Source organism: Schistosoma mansoni, chromosome 4, assembly GCF_000237925.1.
Source record: "Schistosoma mansoni strain Puerto Rico chromosome 4, complete genome".
NCBI lineage: Eukaryota > Metazoa > Platyhelminthes > Trematoda > Strigeidida > Schistosomatidae > Schistosoma > Schistosoma mansoni.
In genome coordinates this window covers 3,859,230-3,876,037 of record NC_031498.1, presented here as the reverse complement: position 1 = coordinate 3,876,037, position 16,808 = coordinate 3,859,230, and the positions used below count along the sequence as shown (strand labels likewise).

Here is a 16,808-nt window from a genome sequence, read left to right as displayed (position 1 = left end):
AATCCACCCTTCCTTTCTACTTCGATCCAACTTTTTTTCATTCTTCTCATGTCTGTCTCCATTTCTCGGCGTGATGTGTTCTTTGGTCTCCCTCTTCTCCTTTGGCCTTCAGGATTCCATGTGAGGGCTTGCTTGTGACGCAGTTGGGTGACTTCCTCAATGTGTGTCCTATCCACTTCCAGTGCTTCTTCCTGATTTCTTCCTCCACTAGAATCTGGTTTGTTGTCTCCCACAGTAGGTTGTTGCTGACAGTGTCTGGCCAACCTTTTACTGCCAGAAATTCCACTTCTAATTGGTACTACATATTAATTATGTCTTTTGACATAATTAGTATACACTACATGTATATATCTTATTTTACTGATATGAAAACATGAAAAACTGTATATTTATTTCATGTATTTTGTACCATTGATGATCCTTTAAGTATTTAAAAACAATAATCATTTTACCTGTATAAATGTAACCTATTCTCATCAATTTTCTGTACGTAAAAGAAAACAATTGCACCAAACATTAATTACCATAAAAATAAAAAAAACAGAAATATTTTTTCTCATAGTGCATCAATAAATAATTAGAACGGGTTTTGTGGAGATTTCAGTATTTTCATAGTTGAAAGCATGAGTCCATTGAAGCTAGACCACCAAGGAAAACCTGGAAACACTGGAAGGTCGTTTCGTTCCACTTTGAGACTCCTTAGCAGTGTGCATCCACGACCTCACCTCGCGAGATTCGAATCCAGGATCTACCAGTTTCGCGCCAGAGCACTTAACCGATAGATCTATGAAGCCATCATCCAACGGTGTTAATGTTTAACTTCAACCAATCCACGAAGTTGAGCAACCGTTCACCAACTGTCTTCAGTGAGTTCCTATCTCACAACAGACGTGGTTGAGCTGCACTGGTCACTGCTTCTCACTTCTAAATGCTAATTCCGACTGATTTTTCCAGTTCATTGTTTCTATTTCTTGAATGAATACAATTTTGATTTAGAAAAAAAACAACGGGAAAAGTGGATAACATCATAGAGAAAAAATAAATAGAAAAAAACTAAGTTTCTATATCTTTTATTTTTAATCTTTGTCTGTAGTGTACAATTATCCTTTAAGTAAACAAGTAAACAAACAAACAAAAATGAATACATAAAATGACTCACCTCTATCTTTATAGATCTAAATATAAATAAAATGTAAAATACATTTTTTTCTGTTCATTATTTTTTTTATTATTTCAGTAGTAAATTTTAGTCGTAACTTGGAATCCGGAAGGGAAGAGGAAAAGAGAAAAGCCAAAGAACACATTACGGCAGGAAATAGAATCAGATATGAAAAGGATGAATAACAACTGGAAAGGATTACCCAGGACAGGGTTAGATGGAGAATACTAGTGTGCGGCCTATGCTTCTCCACGAGAGGTAACAGGCGTAAGTAAGTTAGCAAGTAATAAATTTTAAGAATTCAATACATTCAATACAAACGTTTCATTAGAAATATAATTATGTATGTACTATAAAAGTCATTATTAAAAATATATATAAATAATTTATAAAGTAAATCTAACAAATATAAATGAATGATATCTTACCGATATATTTAATCGATAACAAAAACATCTAAGCTACCTCTTTCTTTCATTTAGATATTTCAACAAGTTACTCATTTTTGTTTGTTTTAATAAATCATCATGTCTATTAATCACGTAACCTATTCAGTTGAGTTTCTCAAAAGTGTACAATTATTCGTTGTACAAATTACAAAATACCCAATTAGAAATATCATGATTGTTGGCAATATACATTGCAAAGAATGTACATTATTTCGATCTCGATTCATTGGACTGCTAACTTGTAACTGGTAATCGCTCAATATTTATCGTCAAGATCGATGAAAAAGTAAAAAGTGGAAACTTGTTGAAATATTTTGTGCTGAGTGATCATTACTGTACCAAAAATATAATGTTGAATGAAGCTTTAAAAAAGTCTACTTTCTACATTTATGATAATTAGTGTCGTACATTGAATATTCTCAAAGACTAAAAGAACAACTTTGTTTCGATAAGATGTAAAGGTTTATTAATACGATTATTTAAAAGACAGAATACAAAATCTATTAAGTCTCGCGTTCGTGCGTGAGATCAGTAGTCCTTGGTTCGAGTCTTGTGTCCTAAATCATTGATGTGCACTGATGAAAGTCTCATACTAGAAAGAAAACACCATTCAGTACTTCCACCTGTTCAATGGTTGTCTAGCTTAAATTGACTCATGTATTCAACTATTAAAATGGAGATTTCTTAATAAATTAACAAAAAATATGGAATGTGTTTTTTTTTTCATCAGATACTATTTGAGAAATGAGTTACCATATGATAGTAGATTATATTTATGATAGTTTGATCATATTTGAGATACTATTAAAAATCAAAATAATAATAAATAGTTTTTTGATTCAAGTATGTAATCGTTCATCAGTGTACACCTCATGACCTCTCAAGTGATCGAACTTAGAACGTCTACTTCTTAAAGTGAACATATGCCAATTAGAGACTGACCAGTTGCAGTCCTAACACATCAATGGGAATATTCAAACAAACAATACTAAATGAATTTATTCACTTTAATGTTTATTTCTGTCATCAATAAAAGAAAAAAATTGATCATATCAGTCAGTTTATATAAAAAAGTGTTATAGTAACCAATGCCTTAGTGATAAAAATAGATAAATGATCAATCTCATATTTCTAGTCAAAATTCTAAAAAAAATCATTTTATTTTATTATTAGAAATGAACATAAATGTAAACACAAATTTTTATTAAAAAAACAATCAAGTTATCTAGTAAGTGATACATAAAAAATTTTCTCGAAAAACTAGATCAATAACCAATTATGATCAGTAAGTTGATTAGGGGTTTTATAATTCTTCAAATGTTTCCGTTTACTATATAGTTGAAATCATGAGTCAATTGAAGCTAGACCACCATGGAAAACCTGAAAACACTGGACGGCCGTTTTGTCCTAATGTGGGACCCCTCATCAGTGCGCATCCAAGATCCTGTCCCACAGGGTGTGTCGTTCAATTTCGTGGATTGGTTGAAGTTAGTCATTAACACCGTTGGATGCTGACTGGCTCAATGGTCTATCGGTTAAGTGCTCTTGAGCGAGACTGATAGGTCCTGGGTTCGAATCTTGAGAGGCGGGATCGTGGATGCGCACTGCTGAGGAGTTCCACAATAGAACGAAATGGCCGTCCAATGCTTCCAAGTTTTCCATGGTGGTCTAGCTTCAATGGACTCATGATTTCAACTATATATAAAAAGTTTCCGTTTACTGTAAGCATGATTGTTAATGTTAAAATATATATATATATAATTCAGTGATTTAATTATCCGAAAAGGGGTTTTGTGGATATTATAGTAATTTAATAGCTCAGTTCATGAATCAATTAAAGCTAGACCACCATGGGAAACCTGAAAGCACTGAACGGCCGTTTCATCCTAGTGTTGCACTCCTCAACAGTGCGCATCCATGATCTCGCGAGAGAGACTTGAACCCAAGACCTATCGGTCTCATGCGTAAACGCTTAACTTGTAGACCACTGAGTTGGCATCCAACGGTGTTAATATCTAACTTCAACCACTCCACGAAATTGAGCCACCACCCACCATTATATGTCTCACCTAAGACTGTGAATTTATGAATTATGTAGACCAGAAATGTACATTAAATTATTGAATAATTTATGTTAATTACACTCAGTTCGAACGGGATATTTACAATCCCTTACAGCCCATTGTAATTTATGATCTCTTTTTTATGTTATCAACCAAAATTTGAGCAGTATTCGTTTCCGTTCAGCTGTATAGTAATAAGTTATTATTTGCGTTCATAGTCAAAACAAGTTGCAATATCAATAGTTTTACAGATCATCACAGTTAGATTGAAGGAAAAGTACTGTTCTATAAACATTTAGTTTTAATTTATATATTTAAGCACGTCTGTACCGGCCTCTATATTGCTGATATCTATGTGCACTGGTTCAACGTTTCATTTATCAAAATAAATGAATAGCTTCACAGTTATTCTATGTACGGTGGTATTTTACATTATTTAATAGACAAATGTGTAAGGAATACACAGTAGATGGTTATAAGTAATTAGTAGAAACCCCTGAATACTAGTTTTATACTCGTTAGAACACACTGATAAGGTAGGCTATTCGCACGTTCAATCATGCATCATCTTCTATAAAAGTTCAGATATACTGGTTATTCAGACTGGCAACCACATGGTAACATGATCGATAAAATCTGGTTATTAAAAAAATATTGGAAAAGCAAGATAGTAGGTACTTTCTGTTCAACAAGTAATCAGATAAAGGAAATGTGTATACCAGAACATCTAGTTATATCATTATGATTATTAATTTGACTAGCTGTTCTATTCAAGATTTACTTTAATCCATATTTGTCGATGAATGAATTCTTTGAATTGAGTAATTTGATATGCAGTGCTTGCATTAACAAATTGATCTTATTTTTAGATTATAGTTCACTATAGATTTGTTTCCATTGGTGAAAATTCTGGCTACTGTGACTCAATAGTTTACTGGATACCACTTAAGTGTTTACAACATGGGATACTGGATTCAAGTTTCAGTATGATTACTGATTATTGTAATGCAGACACATTTGTATGACAAACAATAGATAAGATGAATTATGCGTTATCCATAACATTTTTAATCACTTTCCATATTACATAACAACACAAACTTCGTTTCTCTCAAATATAAATCAAAGTACAACAAAAACACATCCTACCTTGAGGATACACTATCATAAGTCAATGTCAGTCAAATAATTTCGTCAAAGCAATCCATCCATTAATTAGTAAAAAATATTTTTAACACTTGAATTCATGAGTCAATCTCCACAACTCCCTCTTACTAATTATTAGTAGCTTATAAGTATAGAAACAATACTGAGACAGTGGAAAAATACTCAAAATGACTGATTGTCATTTTTCTAGAAACTGTATAACTAACTTATATTTTTTATAGCATCAAACAGTATTGATATCCCATGCTATAAAAAATTATTTATTTATTTTTAGCTTATAAGTCAAAACTTCCTAACTACACTTCATCAGTCAATTAAAGCTAGACCATCATGGAAAACCTGGAAGCACTGGACTACCGTTTCGTCCTAGTATGGAACTCTTCAGCAGTGCGTATCCAGGATCCCGTCCTACGGGATTCGAACCTAGGATCAACACCTTAATGATAAAAATAGATAAATTATCAATCTCATATTTCTAGTCAAATTTCTAACAAAACAAAAACATTATTTTATTGTTTCATTGAATAATTTTTTACTTTCAATGGATATACTACTTATATTAACATCATCAACATTCTTGGGATTATTTATTGTAATATAAACCAAATCAAAGAATAAAATAATAATGATGAATAAGATGAACGAAATGGATAAAGTTTTTCCTTATCTACATTTAATTTGTGCTGAACAAACTTTTTAATCGTTTAAAGATCCCCCATCATATTTAAAGACTAATATTTGAACGAAGAATATTCTTTTCGATAAATTCTCTACAGGTTCTACAACTATATAATCCAAATTAATAAACCGAAAAAATGGCCAGACTGAGGCAGTGGCCATCAGGATGATGAAACCGGACTTATGCGTACAGAAGAAATATCTCTAAACCCTGCTCTTCCCTTGGCCAACCGCAAGGCTAATTATTCAATAATAATCCTAGCTATTGGATGACCTAATTTGACTATGTACTTACGACCTTTCGTAGTCAAATGTAATTGTCTCTGTTATCTTTATTCACAAATCTTGTACATCATTATTAATCTCCCCCATACATGATTCATTCACTTCGCATTGATCCCTCCTTATTACGTCTTACTAATTTTTCACAGAATTTAATCTTCCACTCGATCGAATTGTAATTACACTATCATTTCTCTCTTACCCTATCTGATCCGTATTTATTCTGATCACAGATCTTAACATTTTCGCTTAACATATATACAGATTCAAATTAACATTCTATATGAGTCATATCAACATTAACAATTTTTTCATAGTTGGAATCATCAGTCAATTGAAGCTAGAACACCATCGAAAACCTGGAAGCACTGGACGGCCTTTTCGTCCTATTATGGGACTCCTCAGCAGTGCGCATCCACGATCCCGCCTCACAGTGATCAGTGGAGTTCAACCACGTGTGTTGTAGAGATATCAACTCACTGAAGACAATTGGTGAACGGTTGCTCAGATTTCGTGGATTGGTTGATGTTAGACATTAGCACCGTTGGATGCTGGCCAGCTCAGTGGTCTGTTGGTTTAGTGCTCTTGCACAAGACTGGTAGGTTCTGGGTTTGAATCTCACGAGGCGGGATCGTGGATGCGCAGTACTGAGGAGTCCCATAATAGGACGAAACGGCCGTCTAATGTTTCCAGGTTTTCCATGATGGTCTAGCTTCAAATGACTCATGGTTTCAACTTTGAAATTATTGAAATCTCCACAAAACCCCTTCTGATCTATTAAAAATTTTATTCTATTTGGTTTACATACTATAAACAATGAACAAACTTTGTTTTACTACTTTATTTCTTATTTATAACAAGTAATAGATAATAAAGAGGAAATTGTTAAATGGAATACAAGACAAAAAGGTAACTTGTAAAACAAAGAAACTCATGTAAAATGATCCAAGATTTTCTTCTTTTTCTTTTTCACTTATATATTATCACATACAGACAAACAATGAAATATCAATAATAATGATAATATGACTAGTAATAATGACCAAATATAGATAAGGAAACACTTGTACACCAAAAAAAAATCAATCATTGAATATATAGTTTATACAATTAATATTGTTTCTTTTTTTTCTTTAGAATAATCCCTTAGAAACAGGAAATTTTGAACTAGAATCAGTGATGTTTTGCAAAAAAAATTTTTAAACAATGATAATAACTTGTTGTTAAGTTATTTAAACAAATAGATTGACATAAGGTTTAGTTCATTGTTCTTTTATATTTATTTTGCTATTTGTTTATCAGGATGAAATTTTTGTAAATTTAAAATTAATTGAACACCTTCAAGACAATCTTCAACTTCAAATGTTGGTAAAACAAGATCAGCTGCACCTTGAAAATCACGATGACAATAATGTACTCTTGTTCCTTCTGTTGGTTTATATACTCCAGTTCTAACTAATATAGCTTTTTAGAGTAGAGAAAAAAGAACAGCTTAAACAAAATTAAAGAAAAGTCTAGTTAGATGTTCAATTTTTTAACATATTAAGTGTTCTTATGTATTATCAGCCCATTTTTTCAGTGACCTGCTTTGAAAAGCCTATGCTAAACGCTGAAAACTAACTATTATCATTCTTTATCTCTCTACCGTAGCACTAATATTGTAGTGAAAGAGAACAAAAATGGGGGCAATTGAATGTATATAAACATAAAATTGCTTAAACAATCCCTTATTGTTTATGACAGCAGATTAGAATAGATACTGTAGTGAACGAGAACACAAGTGAGGGAAAACCAACAATTCGAACCCGACATTACAGAATTCTTGACTAAAATCTGAGAACCATACAGTAAATACTTCATTTGCGAATTTTTAATCAATTGTCTAAAACTTGACTGTTCTCTCATCTTCACAGCAATCATTCTTTATTGTCGTCCTCTTTTGTGTTATCTTCTTAACCTTGTGATGCCAGGTATTTCACTTTTGATCGATGATACATACTGCTTGTATCTATCGACATCAGTAGCACATACCACAATATGACCAATAAATTAAGAAAGTTATCATACAGAGCGTTCACAAAAAGCCAAGATTACATTTAATTCCCTTCCTAAATTATCGTTTGAATATAGTCGAAGAAATTTTCCAACAATCATAGAGACTGTAACAATTTCACTACAAAACATAAAACTCAATACTATGAAGTAACTCAATTTACCTATCAAATTTATGAGTTTAGTGAGTTGATTTTATTTGATTTTTAAAAATAAATCATCATTACTCTGTCAAAGCACAACTTACAGTCAATTCCTTTAGCAGTTTGAGGAAGAAACGCTGCATTCGGTGGTACAGTACGTGATTGTGCTACTGACACCTTTTTATATTGACTATGTCCCTCCGTTGGAGACTTATCACCACCGGAAACATGACGAAATCGACGTAAAAAATTATTGTACAGATTTGAACCCAAAACATCTACATCTGGATTATCACTGAGTGGAATAAAATAAATTTAAAAAAAGAAATCACATAACGAAAGAAAGTATTAGAATATATTGTTTTGTCATGCCTTTACTAACCACAAACTTACAAATTAACACAAGTATAGACATTCAAAGAAAAAAGTTTTGAATTCCACATATTAATGCCTAAGTAGACTTTTGAGAATATGACTAAACTTCATTGATTTATTGCTACAAAAAACCAACTGTGTAACCGACGGAGTTCACCTGTATCAACAATAACATAAATATCACCCACATCACTGAATAGCATTTAAATAATATCAGGAACTGATTTCAGTTTAAATTACGAATTATTAGATTCACAATCGATGGTCTACCGGTATTAATGCATTCAATATAAGATTAGATTGTCCTATTTCTATATTGTGTAGGGTCTATGATTCTTAATTATTTACAGTTTTAAAATAGGACAAAACGTATATTCCAATACTTCCCTACTTTCAGTGATTTTTCAATTGATGTCAATTTTTAATCAAAACTGACCTTCAAGGTTTTATACTTCGTAAGAAATTGAAGGTTACCTGAAGCAGAAATACATTCTTTCCAAATAAAAATAAACTGCAAACTCTTTACCCTTAATATAGAATGTTATAAAACTGATTTAAATCAATCAACAAACACAAAACTGTCTTAAATATTCCATCGTCTATGCTATTGAATAGCTAAATGTATGCTATATAAATGAAATCAAGAAAAACTAAAGTAGAGTTTTAAGTAGTATGAACAAACTGATTGAATAATTTATAAAGTTCTTACATTCACTTGAGGTGTTAATTAGATTTTTATATCGTATAAGTTAATTATAACAAAAACAAATCATATAAATAAACAAAGATGGATAGTGGCTAGTAGTGGAATCCAGTACACACTCTTCATCCTATTCGGGACTCATCAGCTGGATGTACATGCATCTCAGAGTTGATGTTCACTCTGGGACTCGAACTCAGTACCTTTCGCTTCAAACATCTTCGCGTTATCCACTCAACTACTGAGTCCTGATAGCCACTTGCATGTGCAATGGGGTGAAGTTTAAATTCACTTAGTATTACTTGTTTGAATCTTTCAATCGATGTTTAGGTCTGCAACTGGTCAACCTCTTATTGGTATATATATAACATATAAATGGTATTTTTAATGATCATCACAAAGGTCTTAATAACATGAATTAACTATTCCATCACTTTATTTTGCCAAAAATATTTTTTTACATAGTTTATCGATGTTTTGAAAAATTAAAAAAAATTATTTTTTATTCTTAACTTATTATTCTCGGAGGACTTTTCAATGTCGGTGAATAAAAGTAGTCTGTTATGGTTATCATTAAGTCTAATTGGACAATTTATTAAAATTTATTGTTACAATCACCAGATTTCATTCTGTAACACATTAATCCTGGAAAATTTTACATAATTCGTTAGTAAACTATTCAGTTAAATAGTTCATGAATAAGAATTGTACATTTCAAAGATGATTTCTATCAAACATTGAAAAATCCTTATCATATTCTTAACTCTATGAGTACTTAAATAAGTATCTTTAAATATTGTGCTGAGTAGAAAAACAGTGATACAATAGGTTGTACTTAATGGTTAATATTTTTCTCTTTAGTCAAGTGATAACGAAGTAAGATCTGTATAAACTGTCTACAGTTGTTACATGATTTATACGAGTTAGTTGATTTAAACATTATAATGTTGCGAATTTGGTCACTAAGATTCATACAATCATTAGAGTTGAATAGAGTAGACGCAACATGATGGTTTTCTTATATCATGAACTAAATCTAAATGAGAATATATTTTGAGTTGACAAAATGGATATCTACCACAAGATCAGAAGATTATGAATTTCACCTACTATGGAATAATGAATAAGTAGTGCTGAAAAGTCACAAACCAAGGGAAGAATGCCTTCTAGTACTTCTAGCATTATTTTTTTGATTTCGCATCAAATTCTATTGCATCACATTATATATATATATGCATAAAACTTACAAACAAGTAATGATACTTATAATCAAAATGAGGGTTTGTGGAGATTTAGTATTTTCATAGTTGCAAGCGTGAGTCAATTGAAGCTAGACCACCAAGGAAAACCTGGAAGCACTGGACGGCCGTTTTGTCCTGGTATGGGACTCCTCAGCGGGAGCCCATCCACGATCCCATACTAGGACGAAACGACCGTCCAGTGCTAGTAACGAGAGTTAGTAAATCTTAACATCTTAAACATGAAGTAAATACATAACACACTTGAATCAAACTGTACTACTGAATGAAATTAACTATATTATTTTTCATACAAAAGAATACTCGAACATTTATTTAAATTGATAATCCCTTTTAAAAAAAGTTTCTTTTTTTATTTCTAGTCACTACTAACTGATAGATATTTGTCGTTTCTTAGACCGTATGTTCTTAAGCTATTTGATGGTATTAGGATGAAAGAATCTGAATTTCAGCTCAACAGAATTTAAGTCAATGTATTAACAACATACAAGATATTCACAGTTGTTTTCATCACGGTTAATATATATGACAATAATATTATTTACATTCTGTCTGAGATAAATACTTGAATTTAAAATAGCTAACAGATTGTACATCCTAATCACAAGTAGTAATATGAGTTTTAAGTAGTCTTTCATGAGAATGTGATTCATTTTCAGATTATCCAGAACTATTTTATCGACTAAAACAAATAACTGTAAGTATGATTTAAGTTTTCACAATCTTGGTGAATTACGGTGATGTTTTAGTGGTTCGAGATCTGACTCCAGTTAGATCATATAATTGAATGTTATTGAAAATATACATATTGTTAATCTTCGTATAAAATTATCAACTTAAATCTCATTGGTGAATAATGGGATTAACTAAGTCAAATACGAGAATGAATTTCGAAATCGTATATTGCACACAATCGTTGATCCAGACAAACGAGCGGAGAAACGAAGCGAAGAGAACGAAGCGAAATAATGTGCAGTGGAGAAGTCGTGTCAGCCAACTCGACTTAACCAAGCGTGAATCGATATTCATACTCAAACAAAAATAAGCTACATACATGTGATCAATAAGATAAGAAGTGCACACACATACTCTCATATAAAAACAGTTAAGGTTGATAAGTGAATAATTATCAAGGTCAAGATGTGATTTAAGAAGAAGAGTAAATTGGCCTATCTGGAAGCTATAATAAACTACATGGGCTTAACATAGTAACCGACACTACAATGTTACTTTTTCTGATTCGTAACTGTTGTTTAATAAGGTTTTTTCTAAACATTACAAATATAGTATCGATTAAATGGTGAAATTGTTAAGTATTACTGTTTTTCCTTTCTGTAAGTATCAGCAACATGATAAGTCTGTTGATAAAGAATATTCATCCTTATTACTAAATTGATCTTATCGCTTAAATGATTAACGATTAGATTATAAGTGAAATCATTAAAATACTTTTAAGTATAAGTCAGTTAATAGTCATAACTAAGGAGAAAAAAACAAATCCCTCTACTGAAACAAAGTTAATAGAAAATCTTCTAAATTCTTTTATTATCAGAAGGGGTTTTGTGGAGATTTAGTATTTTCATAGTTGCAAGCGCGAGTCAATTGAAGCTAGACCACCAAGGAAAACCTGGAAGCACTGGATGGTCGTTTCGTCTTGTTGTGGGACTCCTCAGCAGTGCGCATCCACGACCTCGCCTCACGAGATCGAACCCAGGACCTACCAGTCTCGCGCCAGAGCACTTCCAGGTTTTCCTTGGTCTTCTAGCTTCAATTGACTCACGCCTGCAACTATGATAAATTCTTTTAAATACTTCAAGTGTTGAATAGTTTGGATTCATTAAAGTCCTTCTAATGTTAAATAGGGAATTACATTTTGTAAAAGATGAATTACAATCCAAATTCTATGTTTGTAATGCTTTTTTCCAAGTGTAATTTGCAAGCCTAATTCTGATATAACACATGTAGGATTAGATAAATAGGGTTTTTTAGTTTGATGATTTGCAGATATCACTTCCAATTAGGATGACGTCAGCTTAACAATGATATGAAACTAGGGGATAGTAGACATTAGTTACATTTCAGATTACTGGATTATTCACTGATATTCACATTCACACAATCCTTTAAGGAATAGAATACAAAACTTTCAGGTCCTTAAAATGATACGTTACGTCTAAGCCTTCTATTCGAAATCCAGTATTCCACATTTTCATCTTAGCCATATGAAAATAAACTGCTTTCCATAAGACTTGTATTGAATACTGTGAAGAAATTTGTGTATATATTGATGAGGAGTTTCCCAATTAGGTTAGAACAATCATCAAGTATCCCCAAATTTTTTTTAACTGACCTCATTACGTAATAAAAGATATCTTCAGAATAACTTTGTTTGCATTAAATAACACTATATTGAAATACTTATATCATGGCATTTGCAATTAGTTACAATTACAATCACAAATACCTTATAAATGGTTCCAATAAAGTGAAACGCTTTCATTCGAAAATTGCAGTTCTAAAAATACTAAATACATACAACGTTTCTTCCCATTGATGATGAGGACTGCAATTTATCCGTCCCTTATTGGCATATGTGCATCCTGTGAGCATTGCCTCGATATCGCCTTAATTCACAAGCATTATACAAGCCAGCAGCTATCAATATTCAGTAGCTAAGTGGATTACGCGATAGCATTTGACGCGAACGGTACTGGGTTCGAGTTCCAGGGTAAATATCAATTTTGGGATGTGGGCACATCCAAATGACGAGTCTCAAATAGGAAGAAACGTGCGTGCTCGATTCCATTACTAGCCGCCATCCATCTTTGCTCATAATGCTTGTGAATTAAGGCAATATGGAGGCGATACTCAGTGTATGCACATATGCCATTAAGGGACGGATAAATTGCAGTGATAAACATCAAAAGGAAGATACAAATAAACAATACTAAATAAATTTATTAACATGTGATTTTTTTGTAATTATGTTCCAACTGAATAATTTCTTATATAGTTGAAATCATGAATCAATTGAAGCTAGATCACCATGGAAAACCTGGAAGCACTGGATAGCCGTTTCCTTCTATTGTGGGACTCCTCAACAGTGCGCATCCATGATCCTGCCTCGCGATCTAATGAAATCTTCCTCATTTTCACAATTATATAAACAAACTTATTAGAAACAAAATACCGTTTATTTATTTATTTAATGTTTTTCGCTTTCCCAATATTGAATAAACATCAGATATACAAACATGAATTATTAATTGATTTTATTGTTGTTGTTTTTCTACACTAACTTTTTAAAAAATAAGAACCATTTAGATAAATCATAAGTTTAATTATTCTGTAAATGACTTAGCAACTTCTATTAAAATATTAACTTGGATACCGTATGAAGTTTATAAATAAAACAAAAAAAACAACAAAAAAAAACAAAAAAAATAGAAAAATCAATAAAATCATTATAAGTTTTTTATTCGTTTTTTTTTCTTCTGAGATTATTTCATGCTTGAATAAATCTTTTTTATTCAAAGCTGGTTAATTAACCCTTTTCTATTTTATTTATCTATCGATTAGTCTATTTGATGTACCTTATCTGATTGTCTACCTATCTATCTATCTATCTATCTATTTATCTATCCATTTAAGTTTATCAACCAATCTATGCTAATAATTAATATCCTCTTGATGAAGAAGACTACTGGTATATATGTACACATAAACATTTGTAGTTATGATAACAAAAAAGGGTAACCAAATCGAGATTTCTATGGGACAATTCGTTTTTTTTCTTCTTAATTTCCCATAGTTATTAAAATGGATAAGTGAGAAATTAATTTAATCTATAAATTTTTTTAATAGATGAAAATGTAATAGACGAAAGTAAACAGATATGATTGTGTTTAAGTTCTGAACTTGTGTTAGTATGCAAGTGTAATTATATTACATCACTTATTATGTAATTTCTTGGGAAAAATTTGAAGAGAAGTTATAGCATAAGAGATAGAGATTAGAAACAAAGAAACTGTCTACTTTATTAATAGTGAGTTTGTCAGGTTCGAAGTCGAGGTGGTATTATTTAAATCACAAGATATCAACCAGTTAGATAAACTGAAAAGTCAGTGGAGAAAAAAGTGGAATGATATTGGATGAGTGTGATGTATTGAAACTTCTTGACTTACTACACTAAGAATTGATATTTCTTAATGAAATATCTGACTCAGCTGCATTTGTGTTAGAGGTATTAGTGATTGAGGATTTTAAACAAATAGTTCAGGTGATAAATGACAGACATTGACCGATTACCATTTTTAGTGACTTATTAATCTAATCATTTTAAATTTTACAGTCAATATTAATTCGAGTAGCAAGGGGAATGTATTAATTTCAAGATGGGTTATTTTGAATCTTGGTTAGCGTTTTCTTTATCAAGTTTGTTTCCATGTGGTAGGGTTGCTAACCCTATGCTCAACCACTCTCCATTATCTTGGCTTGGGACTGACAGTAACACTAGAAGGGCTTCAAGTAGCCAACATCAAAGTAAGAATCGCCAATACAAAAATCAAGGCAGTTCCATTGTACAGAACTGAAAGTTAGAGAACTACCAAAACCACCATTAAAAACTTACAGGTATTGATGAACAGTTACCTACGTAAGATATTCCAGATCCGTTCATCAAACATCATCAACAACAAACTACTGTAGCAGAGAGAAAATCAGCTCCAGATGAAAAAGAAATTAAGAATATAATCAAATTTCATGGAATCTGTGGAAATCAAATTTCCTTAACTCAGTGTTATATTAGTTACATTGATGAAACATATTTATACAGTTCTTTTAAAATATATTAGATCAATTAAATAAAATGAGACTGGTAGGTCCTGGGTTCGAATCTCGAGAGGCGGGATCGTGGATGAGTACTGTCGAGGAGTCCCATAATAAGAAGAAACGGCCGTCCAGTGTTTCCAGGTTTTCCATGATGGTCTAGCTTCAATCGACTCATGATTTCAACTATGAAAGTGATAACAATTAAATGTACTCTTTTTTTGTCATACAAAAGATTATAATGAGAAAATTTTCAAAAAGTTTCTCAGCTTAATTAACAGATGTGAATTCAAAAGTTTAGACTAATTTTAAGCAAAACTATCATTCTTTATACATCGAGTTTGCACTAATGATAGTTACTTGTAAGTGACAAAATTCATCAATATCAGTGCTATGTTTGAAGAGACTACGAGTTCACCTTATCTGCGAACTGAACGAAGACTCAGTGGCATAATGAACAAATATTCCGATGAGTCCCAGCCCCGCTAACCAGAAAGAGAGAAGTCCTAGTTTAGAACAGGGAAATGTATTCTACAAGCAGCCAGAAGCATGAACAACAACCACAAGCACAACTCAAGCGTATATATACAGCATAAAAATATATCTTTCTAAAACGTTACGAAATAGCATATTAAAAGAGACAACGAACCGATGACATATAAGATCCTCCCAATTGGGAAATAAAAACATGAAATTAAAAAGGGATGCTTTTGGTACGAAAACAAGAAATTCAAACTTTCAAAATAAAATTCCAAAAATAAGACATTTACCAAGTGAGTTTTTGAGGATCTAACATCCCCAATAATCAGTTAGCTTATTTCAGAATACACTTCTTTTCTAAAAAATAAATTAATTTCACCTTAATATTCAATAGTTGATAATGTTTAATTCGATGCTAACTATAATCAAAAGGGGTTTTGGGGAGATTTCAGTATTTTCATAGTTGAAATCATGAGTCAATTGAAGCTAGACTGGTAGGTCCTAGGGTTCGAATTTCGCGAGGTGGGATCGTGGATGCGCACTGCTGAGGAGTCTCACAATAGGATGAAATGGCCGTCCAGTACTTCCAGGTTTCCCATAGTGGTCTAGCTTCAATTGACTCATGATTTGAACTATGGAAATAACTATAATCTTGATTAATTATTTATAAAATAACTTAAATATTCCAGTATAGAAAATAGTTACTACGCTGATTTAAACTTTTACCTTATTGGATGATAAGTACGTGATTATTGTATTAGAAAGAAAACGATTAAAATCAGGTTAATTTGATCATTTAAACTTTTGAAATGTTGAAAAATCGTATAATTTTGATTGACAGACAAAATTTACTTATATATGCATATGCATATGGGGTAAATATGATTGACACTATGTAATAATAATGATAATAATAATAGACTATTCATTTTGGACAATGGAGGTCATCATTATAATAAATTTAATTTATTCTACAATATATATTTAGTTTTATTATTTACTATCATTTCGGGTACTTGGAATAAACCGGCAAACCACGAAATTAATGAATCAGAAGGGGATTTGTGGAGATTTCAGTATATTTCAAAGTTGAAATCATGAGTCAATTGAAGCTAGACCACCATCGAAAACCTGGAAGCACTGTGACGGCCGTTTCGTCCTATTATGGGACTCC

The 16,808-nt window shown here is 31.7% G+C and overlaps 1 protein-coding gene across 1 annotated transcript in view; it reads right to left on the bottom strand.

Annotated features, from left to right (window-relative positions):
• Window positions 1-7,077: 7,077 nt before the first annotated feature.
• The window catches only part of Smp_149860 (hypothetical protein), a gene marked incomplete at both ends in the record, with an annotated part of 16,108 nt that continues 6,377 nt past the window's right edge, over window positions 7,078-16,808 (bottom strand). Inside the window, 2 exons of the mRNA XM_018796574.1 lie at window positions 7,078-7,262; window positions 8,098-8,288. Of these exons, the coding sequence (XP_018651703.1) occupies window positions 7,078-7,262; window positions 8,098-8,288 (376 nt within the window). The remainder of the gene's footprint in view (window positions 7,263-8,097; window positions 8,289-16,808) is intronic.